Below are 17,994 nucleotides of genomic sequence, written 5' to 3'. Positions count from 1 at the left end.
CACATTTACTGTAACACCTACTGCACAATGCTCGTATATTACAGTGTGACTTTATGCTACATTGTTTCAGGGGTGAAATAGTCCTTTACAGGAACACTCCTGCTTTGGGAAAGGACTTGGTGGTGAGAAACTGGTTCACAGGTAAGCAGTGAACTACCATGGCCGCAGTGTACAACTGATATTTGCAAAATGCAAAAACTTTACCATGAGTGTGTCTGAATAACTTACTGTAAGTATTGCATGATTCATCAATACTTTATACATCATAAAGCATACAGTGCAAAATAATTTTTTCTTTGTTAATTATTTGTCTTTATTTTATTTATTTCCATTAAAAATAACATCATAAAACAAAATACATTTACTCAAAAAGCATATTCTGATTTCTTTTTTTTTAAATTATTATTATTGGCCATGTCTTGGGAAAATTTTACTTTCATACTATTTGCACCAATACCAAATAATTTGGGGTCAATAAGACTCTGGGCATGAGGTGCGCGTATAACTTGTTAAATTGTAAAGTGAAACTAAACAAGAGATACTAAGACTATATTGATGAAGAGTTAGTGGTCAGTTAAATTATTTTTTTTTTAACTGATTAAAGATTTAAAATTGTTACAAAAACGTAATATCAAATAAATGTTGTTTTGAACTTTCTATTCACCCAACTATCCTGAAAATAAAATTATTAGTTTTCACAAAAATATTTATGATATTAAAATATAATGACTGTTTTCAACATGAATTATGAAGGTGCTGCTGATCACCAAATCAGCATAAAATAATGATTTCTGAAGTATCATGTGACACTGCATAGCAAAAAAAAAGCATATCTTAGTATATTTGTCTTGTTTCTAGTCAAATATCAAAAAATTATTAAATCAAGATGCATTTATTATATAAGCAAAATGAATCCCACTGGTAGATAATTTTCATTATTTTAAGAAAAATGTTAGTAATTTATTTTTCCCTCTGGAAAAAAAGAAAAAACTAATTATTTTGCATATCTAGTAAATGCATCTTGATTCAAGAAGTTTTCGATATTTTGACTAAAAACAAGACAAAAATACTAAGTAAGATATGCCTTATTTGCAGTGTGAACTGCTGAATATTCAGCTTTTATTCTGAATTGTGATTATATTTTACAATATTACTGTTTTACTGTATTTCTGATCTTGGTGAGCAAAAGAGTCTTCTTTCAAAAACACTTAAATCTCACTGACCCCAAAACTTTGTTCAGTAGTGTGCATTTTCTGAAAACAATATTAACAAAAAAAAAAAAAGCTTGATAAGCTCTAAGGCAAATTGTATATATTTTTACTGATAAGCAAGAAAAAATACTTATTATAAACATGATTTTTAGAAGTGTACTTGTGGTGTTTGTATGGGGGTTCAGTTTATTGATCAATATGTGTATCAGTTGTTTGTATAGTTAAAATGAAACATCTAGTGCCCTTGACCATGCCAACAAAGATATAACAGTCAGCTACCCTCCGTTTAAAGTCTCTGATTGTCCTTGCAGCTGATTGTGAAGGAGCTTTCTTTTTGTGTTCTTAAGGCTCAAGTTCATACTGAATGCCAGTAAGTAATGAACTGATAAGAAAGTGAGAGGTAGTGTAACACCGAAGGAGGGAGTAAGTGAAAGAAGAATATGGAAGACAACAGTTCAGCAAGAAAGGGTGGGACTGATGGGCAAATAATTCATAATAAAAAGTGTATTTTTCACTCAAGGCTCATCTCTATTCCAGTGTTCTTGTGGCCTGCAGCAGGCTGTGGACTAGATCTCCCATCATGCACTGCTGTCGACACAATTTGGGAAGCATCAGACCTCCACGTGTCCCTGAGTGAGGTGTGTCCTGAGCTGCTTAGCAGCATTTACGATCTTCCGCTGATGACCGAGTAGATTCACTCCTAAAGCCTGAACATCCCTGACAGAAAAGTGATGCATTATATTCACAGGACTCAAACAGAAATATGAAACTGTAAGTGAATGCTTCTTCAACTGAAATAGATTTTTTTTTTAATGGATAGATATTATTAGTTAACTTTATGTATAGATAACCAACAGGTAACCCAGACCTTTAGTCTTAAAATACAAATAAAATAATAGTTTTAATGATAAAAAAAAGACTCCATAAATTTTAAAACGAATCTAAACAAATAATAATTCTATATTTATTTTATATCTCTACATAGATCTATACACTACTGTTTAAAAGTTCGGGATCATTCATTTTATTTATAAAAATGACTTATTTAGCAAGGATGCATTAAACTGATCAAAAGTGACCGTTATGACATTCATAACGTTACAGAAGATCTATTTCAAATAAATGCTCTCTGATCAAACAAATGCAGCCTCGGTGACCATAAGAGTCTTGAGCTTTTGAAAAAGTTGATGTACTTGTTTACCAAAGAGACAGCAGTGTCAGAAATGAAATATGTTAAAAATAAAGTAAATGTCAAATTATTAAAGAAGTGTGAAAATATGATTCAACTGAGTGTGCTTATAATGTATAATATGCTAGCTGTGAAATTAGCCATGACAAGAAAAAGCTGTTTTGTTCCAAAAATTTTTACAGTTCCCTATTAGGGAATGCTATTAAACAAATGTGGCACGAATGACAATGTGGTGAAGAATCTTTAGTTCTTTTTTTATATACCGGTATTATAACAAAAAAATGTATTCTTCTGTGATGTTTGAATGTGTTGGACAAACTAATGTGAAAAGTGTGTTTTAACTTACTCCATTGTGAGCATGCTCACTCTTTCCAGACTGTGGTACTGTGCTCTCTCAAATGCATCCTTATACCGGTCCATCTTTAGAGCTGTCAGCCAATCACCGACTGTTGTCACTGTTGAGAGGTCAGTAGGGGTGGGGCTTAAGAGTGGCTGAGTGGGACTAAGAAAAGAGAGACTGTTAGAAAAGATGAAGCAAAGAATCACCTGGTAAAATAGTTGAATAGGTGAGTAACTCACCGGCTGTGTTCGGCCTTCAGGGAGGCAGGGTGGCGTATGAGACGGTCAAGAGACGACAGGAGAGAATCGAAGCCTGGCCGGTCCTGTCTGTCGGCCTGCCAGCACTGCAGCATCAGAGAGTGAAGAGCTGGAGGACAGCCGTTTGGAGCAGGTAAACGGTACTGATCAACCACTGCCTTCATCACCTAGAGAAACAGAGATGACACATCTCTCTACACACTGCAGCTAAGCGACAAACACATTCTACAACATGGCTTAGTTACAGTTGCAGAACATATCATGGAATGATCATTTAGGGGACTCACTCCGGTATTTAAATACGATTTTCACTGCTGACATTTCATGATGTGTATGTGGCCTTAGTGAAGAGTTTAATTGTATAAGACAGGAAATACAAAATAAAGGAGTAGACAAGTGATTTGGAGGAAAAAGGAACTGAAAACCGGAAAGTTAGAAAAGAGGAATAAGATGGGAAAAAACATTTAGTAAGATAATTGCACAATGCACATGTTTTATATCACAAATTTTTTTTGTGGTGGTGTTTTTTACTGGATTGCGTCATTCACTTCACAGGGTTTTTGAATAAAAAACTAGGCTTGTAATGTTGTACTATTTAGTCAACATGTGAATATACACTCAATGATGTCAGTGAATTTACAGCTGTTGGCTAGACACTAAAAACGTTTAAAAAAATACAGTAAAATATGCTAAATGTCACAATCCCAAAGTACTGCTGCACACTTTAAATCTCAAGCAGTGATTTAAATATGCACAAACAAACACACACACACACGTTTTTTCTTTTTTTCTAGGGACATTCCTTAGGTGTAATGGTCCTTAGGTGTAAACACACACACACACACACACACACACACACACACACACACACACACACACACACTTTACTACTCTGTGTTTTGTTTATGCAGCTGCTCATGAAACATTCTAATAGCTCCCTCTAGTGTAGATTTGGTTCATTTAACTGCTTTGTCACTGCATGGACTGTAAAGCACAGGTGGCTGAACATTTATAATGCTCACCTCTTGGTTGCTCATGTCCCAGTATGGACGTTCTCCATATGACATGACCTCCCACATGAGTATCCCAAAACTCCAGACGTCACTCGCTGAACTGAATTTACGATGCTGGAAAGCTTCAGGAGCTGTCCACCGCACTGGGATCTTACTGCCCTGAAAGACAGAGGGAATAATTCAATCAATGATGACACAAATTAACAAAAAAACATTTACATCCATCCATTTAAATAGTGTTCTGTACATTTGCAGAAATCTTCCCATAACGCACCAGTGAAGCAGTGTAGGTGGGCATGTTGTGGTCCAGACCCCTCATTAAACGGGACAGGCCGAAGTCAGACACCTTACAAACCAGGTTTGAATTCACCAGAATGTTCCGGGCCGCGAGGTCACGATGGACAAAATTCCTCTCTGACAGATAACGCATTCCAGCTCCAACACCTCTCACCATGCCTACCAGCTGCAACACGCTGAACTGATCCTCGTTTTCCTAAAAAAAGAAAGAAAAAAGACAAATTTATGAATATGCATTTTTAATTGAATGTATTTTTCATACATGTTTAAAGTAAAATATCTTGTAATTTTAAATAATGTAATATTATAAAGATGTATTTTTTATATGAACACAAATCATTTAATTTAATTTCCTTTCCTGTCATTTTCTATATATATATATATATATACAGGGACCGACTGGGACTAAAAAATGGTCCTGGACTAGGCCTGGCCCAAAGCAATCGGCGCACGGAAGCTCGACAATAACGCCTGGCATGAGTGTCACAAGACTTTAATTGTGGCTCACGATACTATACCATCCAAATTATAGCAATAGCACTGATGTTGACTAGATGTTGTGTTAAAAGCATATTATTCTAGATTAATATTTCGAGTTGGTGTCTTTCTCTGCTCTTGGTCTAAGCTCAACCTGAATAAACAAATGATGAAATGGATAAAAAAAAACAACAGGTTTTATTCCAAGGTAGCATGGAATAGATTATATAATATGCTGTTATAACATGCTGTCTTAAAATGAATTTATTATTTAATAATCGTAATTAATTTATGCAGTGATTAATCTTACTGCACAAATAATAATACCACATCTAAATGAAAATACACCATTACAAATGTAACTTCTGTATTCAAAATCTTCAAAGTTTGTAAGCATTAAATGTAACGTTACCAACATTTTAAAAAGTAAAAGCACAACATATTTCTTAATATTAGCTACTGCATGTGTCATTTTACAGCTAAAATGTTGAAGTTTAGCTGTTTTAACTACTGTAATCATTAAAAATGTAGCAACCTGAATATCACTTCCTAACATCATCCCTATAGCAAGTAACTCTCTTTCTCCTCTCATGTTCCATTCTTATTTGCCCTGAATCTGCCTGTGGAACCAGCTCATCTTTCTGTCCCTCATCATCATCACTGGTGGCATGTTCCTGCATAGCTGTCTGGCTCACCTCTTCACTGCTGCTAATATTTAACTGCGAGGTGCTGCTGCTGGCTGTGCTGCTAAATATTTCAGTTAGTTCGTGACATTTAGTGGCTTTAATATCTAAATTCCGCAATTTTCTTTCTCTCGCCTTCTCAGCCCCACCCTTTTCTCTCCGTTTTTTACCCCCCCCGCAGCATTATGCACATTGTTTGTTTGCTTCTATGCTGCTTCTATCTAACGTATTTGCTGTTGGTTTCTTCCTACTCTTCCACTTCTTCTTCTCCTTACTTGGCGGCCACGGCCAGTGCAGCTGGCATCCAAGATAACAGTCCTACAGTACTGGAATGTGAAACAGATTATTGGGGGAAAAAACAGGTGATGACTGCATGCGTGGCGGGTGGTGGGACGGGAGTACCGGCCGTTCTGTGATTTTCCAGATTACACAGATGGCCAGTATGCCCCTGTATATATATATATATATATATATATATATATATATATATTAATATCTTTCCTTTTTTTTACTCTGAGATCCAAGACCATGCTGCATAAACTCTGTGATAATTTACCTTCAATTTAATTTTGTTCTTTTTAAAATAACATATAATAGTGTATAATAATTTATTTCTCTTATATAAATAAATAATTTCCTGGAATGTAACATCATGTCATTTGTTCTCACCCTGAGAAAGGCATCCAGGGGTCCATTCTCCATAAACTCTGTGATGATGCGTTCAGGAGGGGTGCGAGTGATCACACCTTCCAGTTTCAGTACATTAGGGTGGTCAAACTGACCAAGGACTCCGGCCTCACTGAGAAACACATTCTTCTCACGGTCTGTCACTCCCCAGTGCAGAGTCTTAACCGCAACCAGCCCCTCTCTACGACCTAGTGGCCTGTATCGGCCACGGGACACCTCCCCGAACTGAGCTAGAGAGAGAAATCAAATCATAAGAGTGTTCTGAGGTTTAAAAGAAAAGTCCATAATGCTTGATTTATCCGATTTATACACTTCCTGTCAAGCTGTCATTATCCTGTCTCTGGAAAATCAACAAACCTTCAGCAGATGTACTAACCAGCACCAATGACTTCTTCGATCTTTAGGTGAGCAGGGTCGATTTCTCGTGCAAATTCTTTGACCGCCTCACTGGGGTCTTCGTATGTAGAGGGGTCCACGTAATATTTCACCCCACCTGAATAAATAACAACATGCATATTATGTTTAATCCAAACAGACCATGTAATGTTCTGTCACAGACATGCTGCCAGGCGGCTTGAAATGTCAGGCTGAATAAAGTAATACCACAGATATGTGCACAGTACTACAAACAAAATACTACTGACATGGCACATTCACCAACATATTAGCAATAATTACAAAGAAGTCTGAATGCAGCCCACTTTAGAAGATGAAGATCATGTAGATGTAGTGACTGTTGGAGAAATGTGCACTGCAATTCACATATAAAGCTCTCACCTCTGTTACTGATGTATCTCTGAAGTCTGTCACTATAAGGGCTTTCTCTTCTTTTACTAGCAGGAAAAAGGCAGAATAACAAAGACACGATAACAGTGATATTCTTTTAATCTTTACAATAAACAAGTCTCTTTTTGTACTTTTTTTGTAATGTCTACATATATTGCACAATAACTGAGATGAAGAGTTTGATGCACATACCTTCGAAACACAAACACAATGATGATCGCAGTCACAACCAATAGAAACGCTGCTCCCCCCATTATCGATCCAATCATGAGAGGCAGGCGATTCTGGATCTGCTTTGACTGTTCCTCTACAAAGTGGAAAAATGGCAATACAAAATTAAGTTGAACAAAAATAATGTAATGAAAATATGTAAAATATTTTTAGAAATTCAAATAAAATTGTTTTCTATTTGAATATATTTTAAAAGGTTATTTATTCCTGTGATGCATTTAATTTCAAATGAATTGAATTTGAATTTTCACAGGTCACATGATCCTTCAGAAATCATTCTGATGTTCTGATTCGCTGTTCAAGAAACATTACCTATTATTATCAATGTTGAAAACCTTTGTGCTGCTTAGCAGTTTTTTTATTGTCAGGATTCTTTGATAATAGAAAGTTCAATAGAAAAAGTTTAAGTTATAATGGTTTTTGTTACAATATAATTATTTACTTTCACTTTTGACCAATTCAATGCATACTTGAATACAATAAATGTATTTCCAAAAAAAAAAAAAAAAAACCCTTACTGATCTAATTTGAACAGTATTTTCAAAATATAAAAATTCTACCTTAAATTACTTTCAAAATAATGAGTTGTTAATTGGTAATTGCAATTGTTAACATTAGGATGTTGTGAAAATTTTTACTTTTTTGTTTATTTACATAATATATCTGTGTACTGTGTAAATTTATAATGCATATATAAATACACACACATACTGTATATTTAGAAAATATTTCTATTCATATAATTTATGATAATTTATAAATATATTTAATAAACGTTACATATTTTCCTTAAATATATACATGCATGGTTGTGTATTTATATATACATAATAAATAAACACAGTATACTATGTAAACAAAATTAATCTTTTGACAGTACTAATATTTACATAAGCATTGGTCCTTTGCCTACTGAACAAGAAGCATTTGGTACTGAAGCATAATGATATGCTTTCATATGTGTTGGCTAGAATGCTATATTCTGTGTGACATGCTGTATTCCTGGCGTACCCATTGCTAGAGTGCTGAAGTAAATGGTGTGGCTGTAGGGTCCGAAGCCTCTCTCATTCCGGGCACGGATCTGGAAGGCGTAGATGGAGCCTGGAATCAGACCTCCAACTGTCACTGTGTTGGTTTCACTGAACACGCTCATAGCACTGTCCTCATCAGACCCCTGGCAGAGAGACAAAGCACCAGCTATTGACACAAGCATTACACAACCGTTGATACTGATGTACAAGGACAGTTCTCCTAGAAAGAAAAATGATATCCTCATTTACTCACCCAAATATCGTTTCAGTGCTATTTCAGTATTATTTATAGATTATTATAATTTTTTCTTCGGTTTATTAATTTTGTCATTTTTATTTTAATTGTATTACTATTTTATATCTTTATTTAGAAAATTATTATTTACTCTCTCTCTCGTTTCCATTTAATTTAATTTAATTTAATTTAAATTCCAGAATTATTATTTATACACTATTATATGATTCATTAATGTTTTCATTTTAATTTTAGTAATTTTATTAAGTGGTTTTGTCATTGTTGTTGTTATAATTATTATTTCTCTATTTAGCTTTTTTTAAAATTCAGTTTAATTTTAGTTTTAGTAATTTTATTAATTAAACTTGTTTTAGTTAGTTTAGTTGGAAGTGTAAGTTCTTCATCTAATATTTATATTTTATTTCAGCTTTATTTCAATAATAATAATAATAATAAAAAAAAGTATTACTATTTTAATAGTTTAATAGTTTGGGCTAACAATAACAGCATTAGGCATTTCAAACCCATATAACACAAAAGGATTGGACTGTTCACACTTTTCCATGCAATCCTAAATGGATGACTCAAATATGACATTTTTATGATCATTTACTAACCAAAATATTGGTTACGGTGTTAGTTGAGTATTGTTTATATAGTATTATAGTATTTTTTAAGGTGTTAAGTTAGCTTTTATTTTTACATTTTTATTTTAATTTGGTACTTTTGTAATTTTTTATGCCTCTATTTAACTTGAGTTTAGTTTATTTCAATTTTATTAATTGTAGCACCTAAACTTGTTTCACTTACTTTTTAAATGCTTCATTTAAAGTGTTTTCATCTAATAATTATATTGTATTTTAATTCAGCTTAATAGTTTTAGCTTTAGTTAGCAAGAACAACACTGGTGGATTTCTGGTATGTAATGATCACATTTTTCTATGAAATTACTCTAGTTAAAAATCAATATTTAATAAAAAATTTCAAACACATTTATTTCATAATAATTATAGGTAAAATCTATTAAAATATTTACTGATATATCACTCGAGCCTTACTGATATAAAAATGATCATTCAACTTTATTCCGAGTGCTTCTTGTGCACAATGCACATTTCTTAATATCAAGCCTAAAATGTGTTATATGTCACTATTGTAAAATGTCACTATTGATTTATGATTTTTTAATAATATTGTTCTTTTAAATAAGTGTATCTGAAGTATACTTCCAATAGTTCCACTTTATCAGCGTATTTGTATTAAGTACATAATTATGTAAATGTATTTGTAGTATACTTAGCATGAAATAAATGTTTTAGTATATTTATTTTTTCACTAGGGCCTTTAATACTGGGGTATCAAACTCGTTCGTGGAGGGCCATAGCCCATAGACTTTAGCTCCATCTCTAATTTAACAACTGAACCAGCTAATCAAGGTCTTCAGTTCTGTTTCAGATCTAAAGGTATGGTGACGTGTTGGAGCAGGACTGTGGCCCTCCATAAGCTGAGTTTGACAAGCCTGCTTTAGATATTTTGTATAAACAACAGTCCTGACCTTGTCGTAGTACCGGAGCTGGTATTCCAGGATGTCCCCGTTGGGCCGGTCAGGCTGAGGCCAGGACAGTGTGATGGAGTCGTGAACTCTGTTCAACTGGTGCAGCATGGGCACCTCAGAAGGCACTGGAATTGCACGTGTAATTATAAGAGTGACCACACGGGGGCTCATCACTTCATAACAGACAGCTACTTTTCTACTGCTCTGAATGCTTTAAAATAGATGTTCTCCTCCATCCTCATTATAAATGATTTTTATCTGTTAATAGCGATAATACACACATGGATTCACATGTAATAAGTCATTTGCATCACACTTTGCTGCGTGTTTGATGGTTCGATAGACATGGCTGAAACCTCATCTGTGTTAATGAGGTCATGAGTTAACCATTCTCCTCTCCCTCCCTCTTGTGAAGCCCCCTGACCCCCTTCGTCTCAGCCGATGTCTCTGTCTGTTAATCAGTCATGTGGAAGCACACGGATAGGTGACTCAATCCTGTTCAATCAGCAGCACCCACGTCTCAAATAATGGTCAAGTTATGTATACTAGTCATATTAAAGGTCTGCAGAATCCATCTGAGCTTGAATTACTACTAAAGATAGAAACGAGAGAGAGCAAGAGAGGGGGACGTCTGAATTGCGCCTTTTGTTTCCAAAGTTTCTGTGGGCTGCCACATTGATTATCCTCCTTCCATTCTTCATCTCTTTCCGTCTCTCTTGTTGCTTTCTTAACCATTATATGATATGACAGCATATCGTGACCCAAAGCCACCTGGGTCCAGAGAGCAGATGAAGAAAAATGATGAACAGAAGAGAGAGACGGATGGAAAGACTGACCGTGGGGAGAGGAAGCAGAAAGACAGGGGTGGAGGACGACTAGTCATAGTGACAGACGCAGAAAGACCTTAATACACTGAGCAGAGAGTTTGGTGCAAACACATATTGTGGATAGTCCCAGCATACATTTGCTTTTCTCGTACCTGATTGGCTGGTGGTGAAGTTGATGCTGGCGAACTGAGGTGGAAAAGGGCTCAGCACTGACACTTCATTTATTGCTTGAACCTGTAAAACCATACAAAACTCATATTGCAGCTACGCTCTTCCATGCACTTAGGCTGCATTAAGGCATAATAATGCGTATTGTGTGGTGAATATTTCTCGGGGTAAGTTTATTTTTGTAGCTCAATTTCTGTATCGGAACTTACACTGCCGTTTAAAATTTGGGGTTGGTAGGATATTTCTGAAAATTGTCTTTAAAGCTCACCAAGATTGCATTTATTTGTTCAAAAATACAGTAAAAACGGTAATATCAAAGAAAATAATAACAATCCAAAATAATGGTTTTCTATTTTAATATATGTTAAGATGTAATTAAAGTGATGGCCAAGCTGAATTTTCAGCAGTCATTACACCAGACCAGTCGTCATTGTCACATGATCTTTCAGAAAATAATTGTTGGCGTTAATTAATGTGTTAACATGATAAAAAAGCGCAACTTATAATAACGTCCCAAATCGTATGATTATTTATGCTGTAATATTTATTGATTTATAACACAATCCTTTTATTCTATAATGTAATTCTACTATGAGACTCTGGGTCTATATGAACCAAGTGCCTGTAGGTAATTACCTGTATGAGGTATGTGACTCTGGTAAGCAGGTTTTTGAGGGTGACCCTTGTCTGCTTTAAGCCAGTTTGAGAAGGGGAAAAAGTGACAGTATCTCCACACCAGGAACACATGCTTGGTGGTGTGTTAGTGGCAGAGGGGCAGATTCGACACACCACCCCGTACCAAACTTCACTCCGTCCCCCCATGTTCGCAGGCGGTCTCCAGCGCAATGACACCCCACCCTCTGAACTCTCATACTCCCACGACAGAGACGCCGGCGCTGATGGAGGGCCTGAGAAAGAAAACAAACACCGTCAGTGCTCACCAGCTCCTGAACCTTCTAATGATGCCTCTAGAATTTAGAATGGAAACAGAAATTAAACTTTGGAGGATTTGGTTAAAATTTGGGTCAATGACAAATGAGTGCCCATGATAAAGAAAATGAAGCCCTTTAAAAAAATATATATATTTTTATTTTTTATAAATGTTATTTGTATTCATGTCAGTTTCATTAGTTAAACCAAAATTTTTTTCAAATTAGTTAAATCAAACTTTTTTCATTAAATGACTTACTGTATCATCATATTTTCTGTATCACATATTTTCCAAAAATATTTTTGTTGTTGTTAATGTTTTATCATGTATTCATATTCATATTCATATTATTTTATTATTATTTTTATTATTATTATTTTTACAAATGAAACAAATCAGTCACAAGGTTCTGCGGGGGTCCTTTCTATGAAATAATTTTCTGTTTTCTGTTTTTTTTTCTTCTGCATGTTGGTCACACCAAGTGTCTTGATTTGGCAGACAATACATTTTTCAAAATTAATAAGCTGTGAAGAGGTTTTGCAGAGATATTATTTTTCCAAGAAATAAGAACAATGTAATTCTTCCGATTAGAGACAATTTTTCCATCAATATGATATCATCCTGCTATTTTTTTTTTTTATATTGTTCCATCACATCAAGGCAAAAAGATACTTTCCAAAACCTACCCTTCTCTGTTCCTCTCTGATGGAACAAGCTGCCAAGCTCAACCCAAATTGCTGAGACCAAAGCAGCTGAAGACACACCTCTTTTGAAACATTATCCCCCACATAGCCTTAAACCAATGCATTTACAAAATTAAATTAAATAAATAAAAATCTTCTCTGCATGCCTCCTCTTCTCCAGTTTGCTTCATAATTTAGATGTAAAATAATCTTGTCATTGTATACATATTGTTAAGCCACTGAGCCACTGGCTCCTTGACAAATTGCTTTTGTTCCACTTTTGTGAGTTGCATAATAAGGTCTTCTAACTGCATAAAATTAAAAGCAAAATTGTTATTGTATTTTTGAATAAATTAATAGATCTGAAAAAAGTATTTGATGTCATTGACCGGGGCTTTCACATCAGACGAATGTTTTCATAAATCCTTTAACTATTGGCAGAAGTACCTGCTTTTTCTACCTGCTATAAACCTTTTTCCTACTCAACATGATGCTTCGCATTAATTCATTTCCATCACATTGTAAAAAAAATCAGCAGAAGGTTCACTCTATGAATGCAATCATAAGCTTTTCCAGCATCTGGCCACAATGAAGTGATATTATTATTTTACGCATCCTTCAACAATCAATCATTAAAAGGAATTTTAAAAGTGTAAAAGCTCTGACGAATTACTTTCAACATACTGTACCACAAATAACACCAAAAGCTTGATTATTTCCCCAACAATATCATGCATAAATATCACTGTAGTGATATTATCTAACATATTGTAGATTGCCTTAATCAAACATGCTCATTGATATTAACAATGAGTGACAATTTTTCACAAAATTTTTTTTTTATTTATTATTTTAACAGATAACTAATATTGTATTATCTGCTTTAGAAACATTTCAGTAAATACTGCTAACAGGGATTAGAATAGAATTACATTTTAAAGCATCCACATTAAAACAAACCTGGAAAGAGACATGAGGATTTGGGCAGAAAAGTGAGAGACTCTTAGTGCATTCCAGTTAATTATTCATGGGCTGTATGGTAAATGAAATCGGGGGTAATTGGGAGTAAATTGAAAATAGTACATGAAGTGAAATTAAATTAAATTATTTGTTTTAGTCTTTTTGAGTGGAAAGTCTCCAAACCAGAAGGGCCTCCCATTTTATAATGCAGTCACCTTGCTAGAAAAAAAGGTGGATAATTACCACAACAAACTCCTCTGGGTTCTACCTTTGGGGGTACAAATGCTTGTCACTGCTTAAAAATAAAAGTTCTTTATTAGCATCGATAGTTCCATGAAGAACATCCATGGAACCTTTCAAATGCAGAAAAGTTTCTGTATAGTAGGAAAAGGCTCTTTAGATTTTTAAGATGCTCTTCAAAATGGTTAATTGAAGAACTGTTCACTGTAAGGTTCTTTGGGGAACAAAAAACACCCTTTTGGAAACAGAAAAAAATTGTACACTTATTTTTTACCCATAAACTCACAGTAGTTCTTTAAGGGTACACATTACTTCATTAAGGTACTAACACGCACCTTTTAGGGGAGATAAGGTAAAAAGTTGCCCCTATAAAAAGCCTGAGACACACTGTACGATTTCCGGCTGTCCCAGACAAAAGACTGGCATCATAAAAAAAACAAAAACAAATGTGGTGATTACTGTGATCGTGGTTCAAAGATGGCTGTTGTTATGGTCTTGTGACCAAAGACAGCCTATGATAACTTTCTGACAGTAGGTGAGTTTCCATTATAAATTTGTGCAAAACTTTGGCGATATTTTATACATGTCGATAAAAAAAGTATTGTGAAATGACGGCGTTTAACATTAACCAATGTTATGCGACTAAAACGTAACCTTTTGCCTCTCGTGATAAGTCATGGTAATGGGTTTTGGTGGGATTTTGGCTATATTCAAAGGAGGCGTATACGTGTATCTACAGAAGCAGCAAAGAGAGCCACTTCAGAAACTGGGACTGGAATAAACCATAGACTGTATAAAAACATAAAAAAGGGCATTTAGTGGCCACTATCAGCTTCAGTGGCCGTATCAGAGCCACACTGCAGCGCAAAAATGTGCAGTGTAAATTGTCTAAGCATGGTAGGGAAACCCCCTTTATACTGCAGTGGGGGCACTTATAGTACACTGAAGAATGATCATCTGACTTTTTACATAGGCCATGTGGCCTGTAAATGTGGGAAAAAAAACGTTTCCATTGCAGTTTTGCGAATTATTCATTTTTCGCATCACCTGAAAAACCACCTCATGTGAGAAATTCATCACCACCCCAAGGGCCCTATTTTAACGATCTAAATGCAAAGTGTAAAGCACACTGCGCAGGTGCACTCAGGGCGTGTCCAAATCCACTTTTGCTATTTTAACGACGGAAAACGGTTGACGCGCCCGGGCACATGGTCTAAACGGGTTGTCCCTATTCTCTTAATGAGTAATGGGTGTTTTTTGGGCGTAATGTGCAATAAACCAATCAGTCTCATCTTCCATTCCCTTTAAGTGCCAGTTGCGCTCGTGCCATGACGGATTTGCTATTTACATGTCGGAATTTGGCAAGCGCAAAGACAGAACGCATCTCCGAGATGAAACGGAGCTGCTAGATAGCCTAATTCTGATACATGCGATGACTATCCATTATGACATGTAGGCATTTATATATTTAATTAGCCTACAAAACATTCTTATGCATTGCAATCCTTTAATTTTAAATATTTGGCATGTTTGTGTGCTGCTGTGCGTCCCTGTGTTTAATAAGCAGCGTGTATGTGCGTTAAACTAACCTACTGTATAGTATACTAACTAACACGCTCTTTAAATAACAAAGAAAAAACATTGCGCCAGACTTTAGACCAGGTTTGAGTTGGTCTATGGCGCAGTCTATTTTCAGCTCCTTAAAATAGCAATGCGCCTGAACACACCTCTTTTTTAGACCAGCACGCCCATAGGTGCACAAATGAGCGCAAAAGCATTTGCTAATTAAACGACGTGGCGCTGGACAGGAAAATGCGAACAGCGCCGGAATGAAACTAGCAAACACACTTCGTCCCCTTGGAATTATAAGGTTATATCTGCATTCCGTGAAGTTTTGAGATATTCAGCTTCAAAGTTTTTGCATTCCATTCGACTGTATAAATAGAACCTTATTATTTTTTGAATAAAAATCCCATAATGTATACAAAATAAACAAAATCTAATACAAAATGTAAATAAATTGTCACAGAATAACAATATGGGAATAACTCAATTTTGACAAAAATGTCAGAAAGAACCTTATAATTTCAAGGGGACGACTTGCGCTGCGCCTAGCGTCGCATCGCACCGGGTGTATGATAGGGCCCCAAGTGTGTTTGCAGCTACAACCCACGTTTACTGACCAGCCAATACAAATGCCATATGAAATCAACACGACATGGCGCTAAAACATAAATCTAATTACCTTAAACTATTATCCCTTCCTCTTTCACCACTTCCACTTTTTTCATCACACATACAAACTACAACAGCTAAAGTGTGATTCAACTTGCTCCTTATGTTTACCACTAGCGCATAATGATGACATTTTATGCTTCTATAGTACCATGCGTCATAGCATACGAGTCAATGTTCATCATCGTACAGTCTACATACATGTTTTACCCAAGTTTATTAGATCCATGTCGCATATTGTGGTTTGCAGTGATTTTATAAGATTGACAAATCATGCAATGTTTCTTGGGCTTAAGGGTACTGCCCCAGTGACTAGTTTGCAGATTTTGTATGCTAGTATATTTACAATGCTTGTTTATCCTTTGTCTTATCTTCTTACATATAGCTATTTGCGCTCTTACTTGTGCAGGCGGTGGTGTTAGCATCGGTGGGTGCGCGGTAGTAGCCACTCCGACATTCACAAAGTTTAGACCCTTCTGAACTGGTTCTGCTGTTAGCTGGACACTCTGTGCATGAAACTGAGCCGGCCACTGGTTTATAGGACCCGACTGAGCACGCTATTGAAAAGAGACAAAAGAAAAACATTATTATTATGGCACAAAATGCACTCAAGCTGTTTGGAAAGTGTCAGATTCCGGCTTGGGAATTCTGTCAATTACACCAGGAACTGGATGGCGAGTACAGAAGGGCCATATAATGATCCAACTGGATGGCACGACTGGCAAGTGAAATATAAACTGTTGCAAAAAGAACTGGAAAACAATTAGTTTAAGACACACTCAATTATTGGGTGGAAATTTAATAATCAAGGTTTATTGTTCTCTAAGGCACTTGTTTTGTTTAGTCAGATGTATAATTATCAAGAAAACAAGAAGCAAAAGCATAGTCGCTCAGCTTGATTTTTTGTTATTCTGACAGGATGTAATTCAGTGAAAAATCGCTTCTGGTTTTGTAACATGTCACATGAAAAAGACTCTTCGAAATCACTCGCCACCCAGTGATGTAATTGCTATGACCCTGAGATCTCTGATTGGCTGTTAATGTTAAGAAAAACGCTGCTTCATTGGACTGTTTGCAATTGGATATACTCTGCAGCTGTGAAACATGTCAACCTTTTACTGGAGATCGTCTGTGACCCGGCTTGAACCTCAGCAATGACCTCCATCCTTTCAATTGTGTGGCTACAGAACAAACCACAACAAATGCAATATGAGGTACATTGGGGAATCAATATGTATGCATAACCCGCACTGAAATGTCCAAATGAATCAGGCTTATCAAACAATATAACCGCTGAGTCACAGAAGAGCATGTTTTATGACATTTGTGACAGGAAGGCTGTGATATGTTGAAGTGCTTTGTCACAGAAACCCAGTGACACTGTAATGCTTTAACATAATTACGGTTGATAGAGTTAAGAGTTTCTGTTTCATTCTTGTCAGCCTTGAAGTTCTCACACGTCCTCTGCCCTCCAGTGAATAGACAGGTCAGGCACGTATAACACATTTAAAGCACTTCAAAGGGAGACAGAGAGAGAAGGGAAGAAAGAGATTTCAGCTTGCAGAAAGCTAAAAGGATTTTTATGTTCTCGCTTGTCTGTCAGATTTGATATTCGCTCCTAAACAATACTGTGAGAAGTGAGAAAGAACGAATGAAAGATGGGCATCATGAGAGAAAAGAAAGGGAGCGTTGTCCATCTATCTTTCATGTGGTTGGATTATATTATCCTGTGACAAAAGACATGTTCTAGCTACAAAACTTCCTCACTCCTCAGACATCTCCTACACCTTTCAACATTTCTCTTTTTCTTATTCACACTCTCCATTCGCCCACTTATCAGCCAATCGCTTTCTCATTTCCTTCTCTAGCAGCCATTATTTAGCCACAGGGCATCTAGTTTCCTCATAAAAATTATTTAACACATTTATGGCTGTTATTAACTGGCCCAGATTTCTTAT

General features: G+C 35.7%; 1 protein-coding gene across 3 annotated transcripts in view; it reads right to left on the bottom strand.

Moving 5' to 3' along the window:
• Nucleotides 1-960: 960 nt before the first annotated feature.
• Nucleotides 961-17,994, bottom strand: part of ephb6 (eph receptor B6) — a 53,770-nt gene continuing 36,736 nt past the window's right edge. For all 3 annotated transcript variants that reach the window (XM_059567611.1, XM_059567610.1, XM_059567609.1), the window contains 14 exons: nucleotides 16,438-16,593; nucleotides 11,624-11,895; nucleotides 10,972-11,053; nucleotides 9,993-10,117; nucleotides 8,183-8,345; nucleotides 7,133-7,247; nucleotides 6,932-6,987; nucleotides 6,531-6,647; nucleotides 6,137-6,384; nucleotides 4,285-4,503; nucleotides 4,020-4,169; nucleotides 2,980-3,164; nucleotides 2,747-2,902; nucleotides 961-1,928 (listed from right to left, as the gene is read on the bottom strand). In XM_059567611.1, coding sequence (XP_059423594.1) covers nucleotides 1,823-1,928; nucleotides 2,747-2,902; nucleotides 2,980-3,164; nucleotides 4,020-4,169; nucleotides 4,285-4,503; nucleotides 6,137-6,384; nucleotides 6,531-6,647; nucleotides 6,932-6,987; nucleotides 7,133-7,247; nucleotides 8,183-8,345; nucleotides 9,993-10,117; nucleotides 10,972-11,053; nucleotides 11,624-11,895; nucleotides 16,438-16,593 — 2,150 coding nt within the window. In that variant the 3' untranslated portion in view covers nucleotides 961-1,822. The remainder of the gene's footprint in view (nucleotides 1,929-2,746; nucleotides 2,903-2,979; nucleotides 3,165-4,019; nucleotides 4,170-4,284; nucleotides 4,504-6,136; nucleotides 6,385-6,530; nucleotides 6,648-6,931; nucleotides 6,988-7,132; nucleotides 7,248-8,182; nucleotides 8,346-9,992; nucleotides 10,118-10,971; nucleotides 11,054-11,623; nucleotides 11,896-16,437; nucleotides 16,594-17,994) is intronic.

This window comes from Carassius carassius, chromosome 15, assembly GCF_963082965.1.
Source record: "Carassius carassius chromosome 15, fCarCar2.1, whole genome shotgun sequence".
Classification (NCBI taxonomy): Eukaryota; Metazoa; Chordata; class Actinopteri; order Cypriniformes; family Cyprinidae; genus Carassius; species Carassius carassius.
The sequence above is the reverse complement of the archived record's forward strand: the minus strand, read 5'-3'. Positions and strand labels throughout refer to the sequence as shown.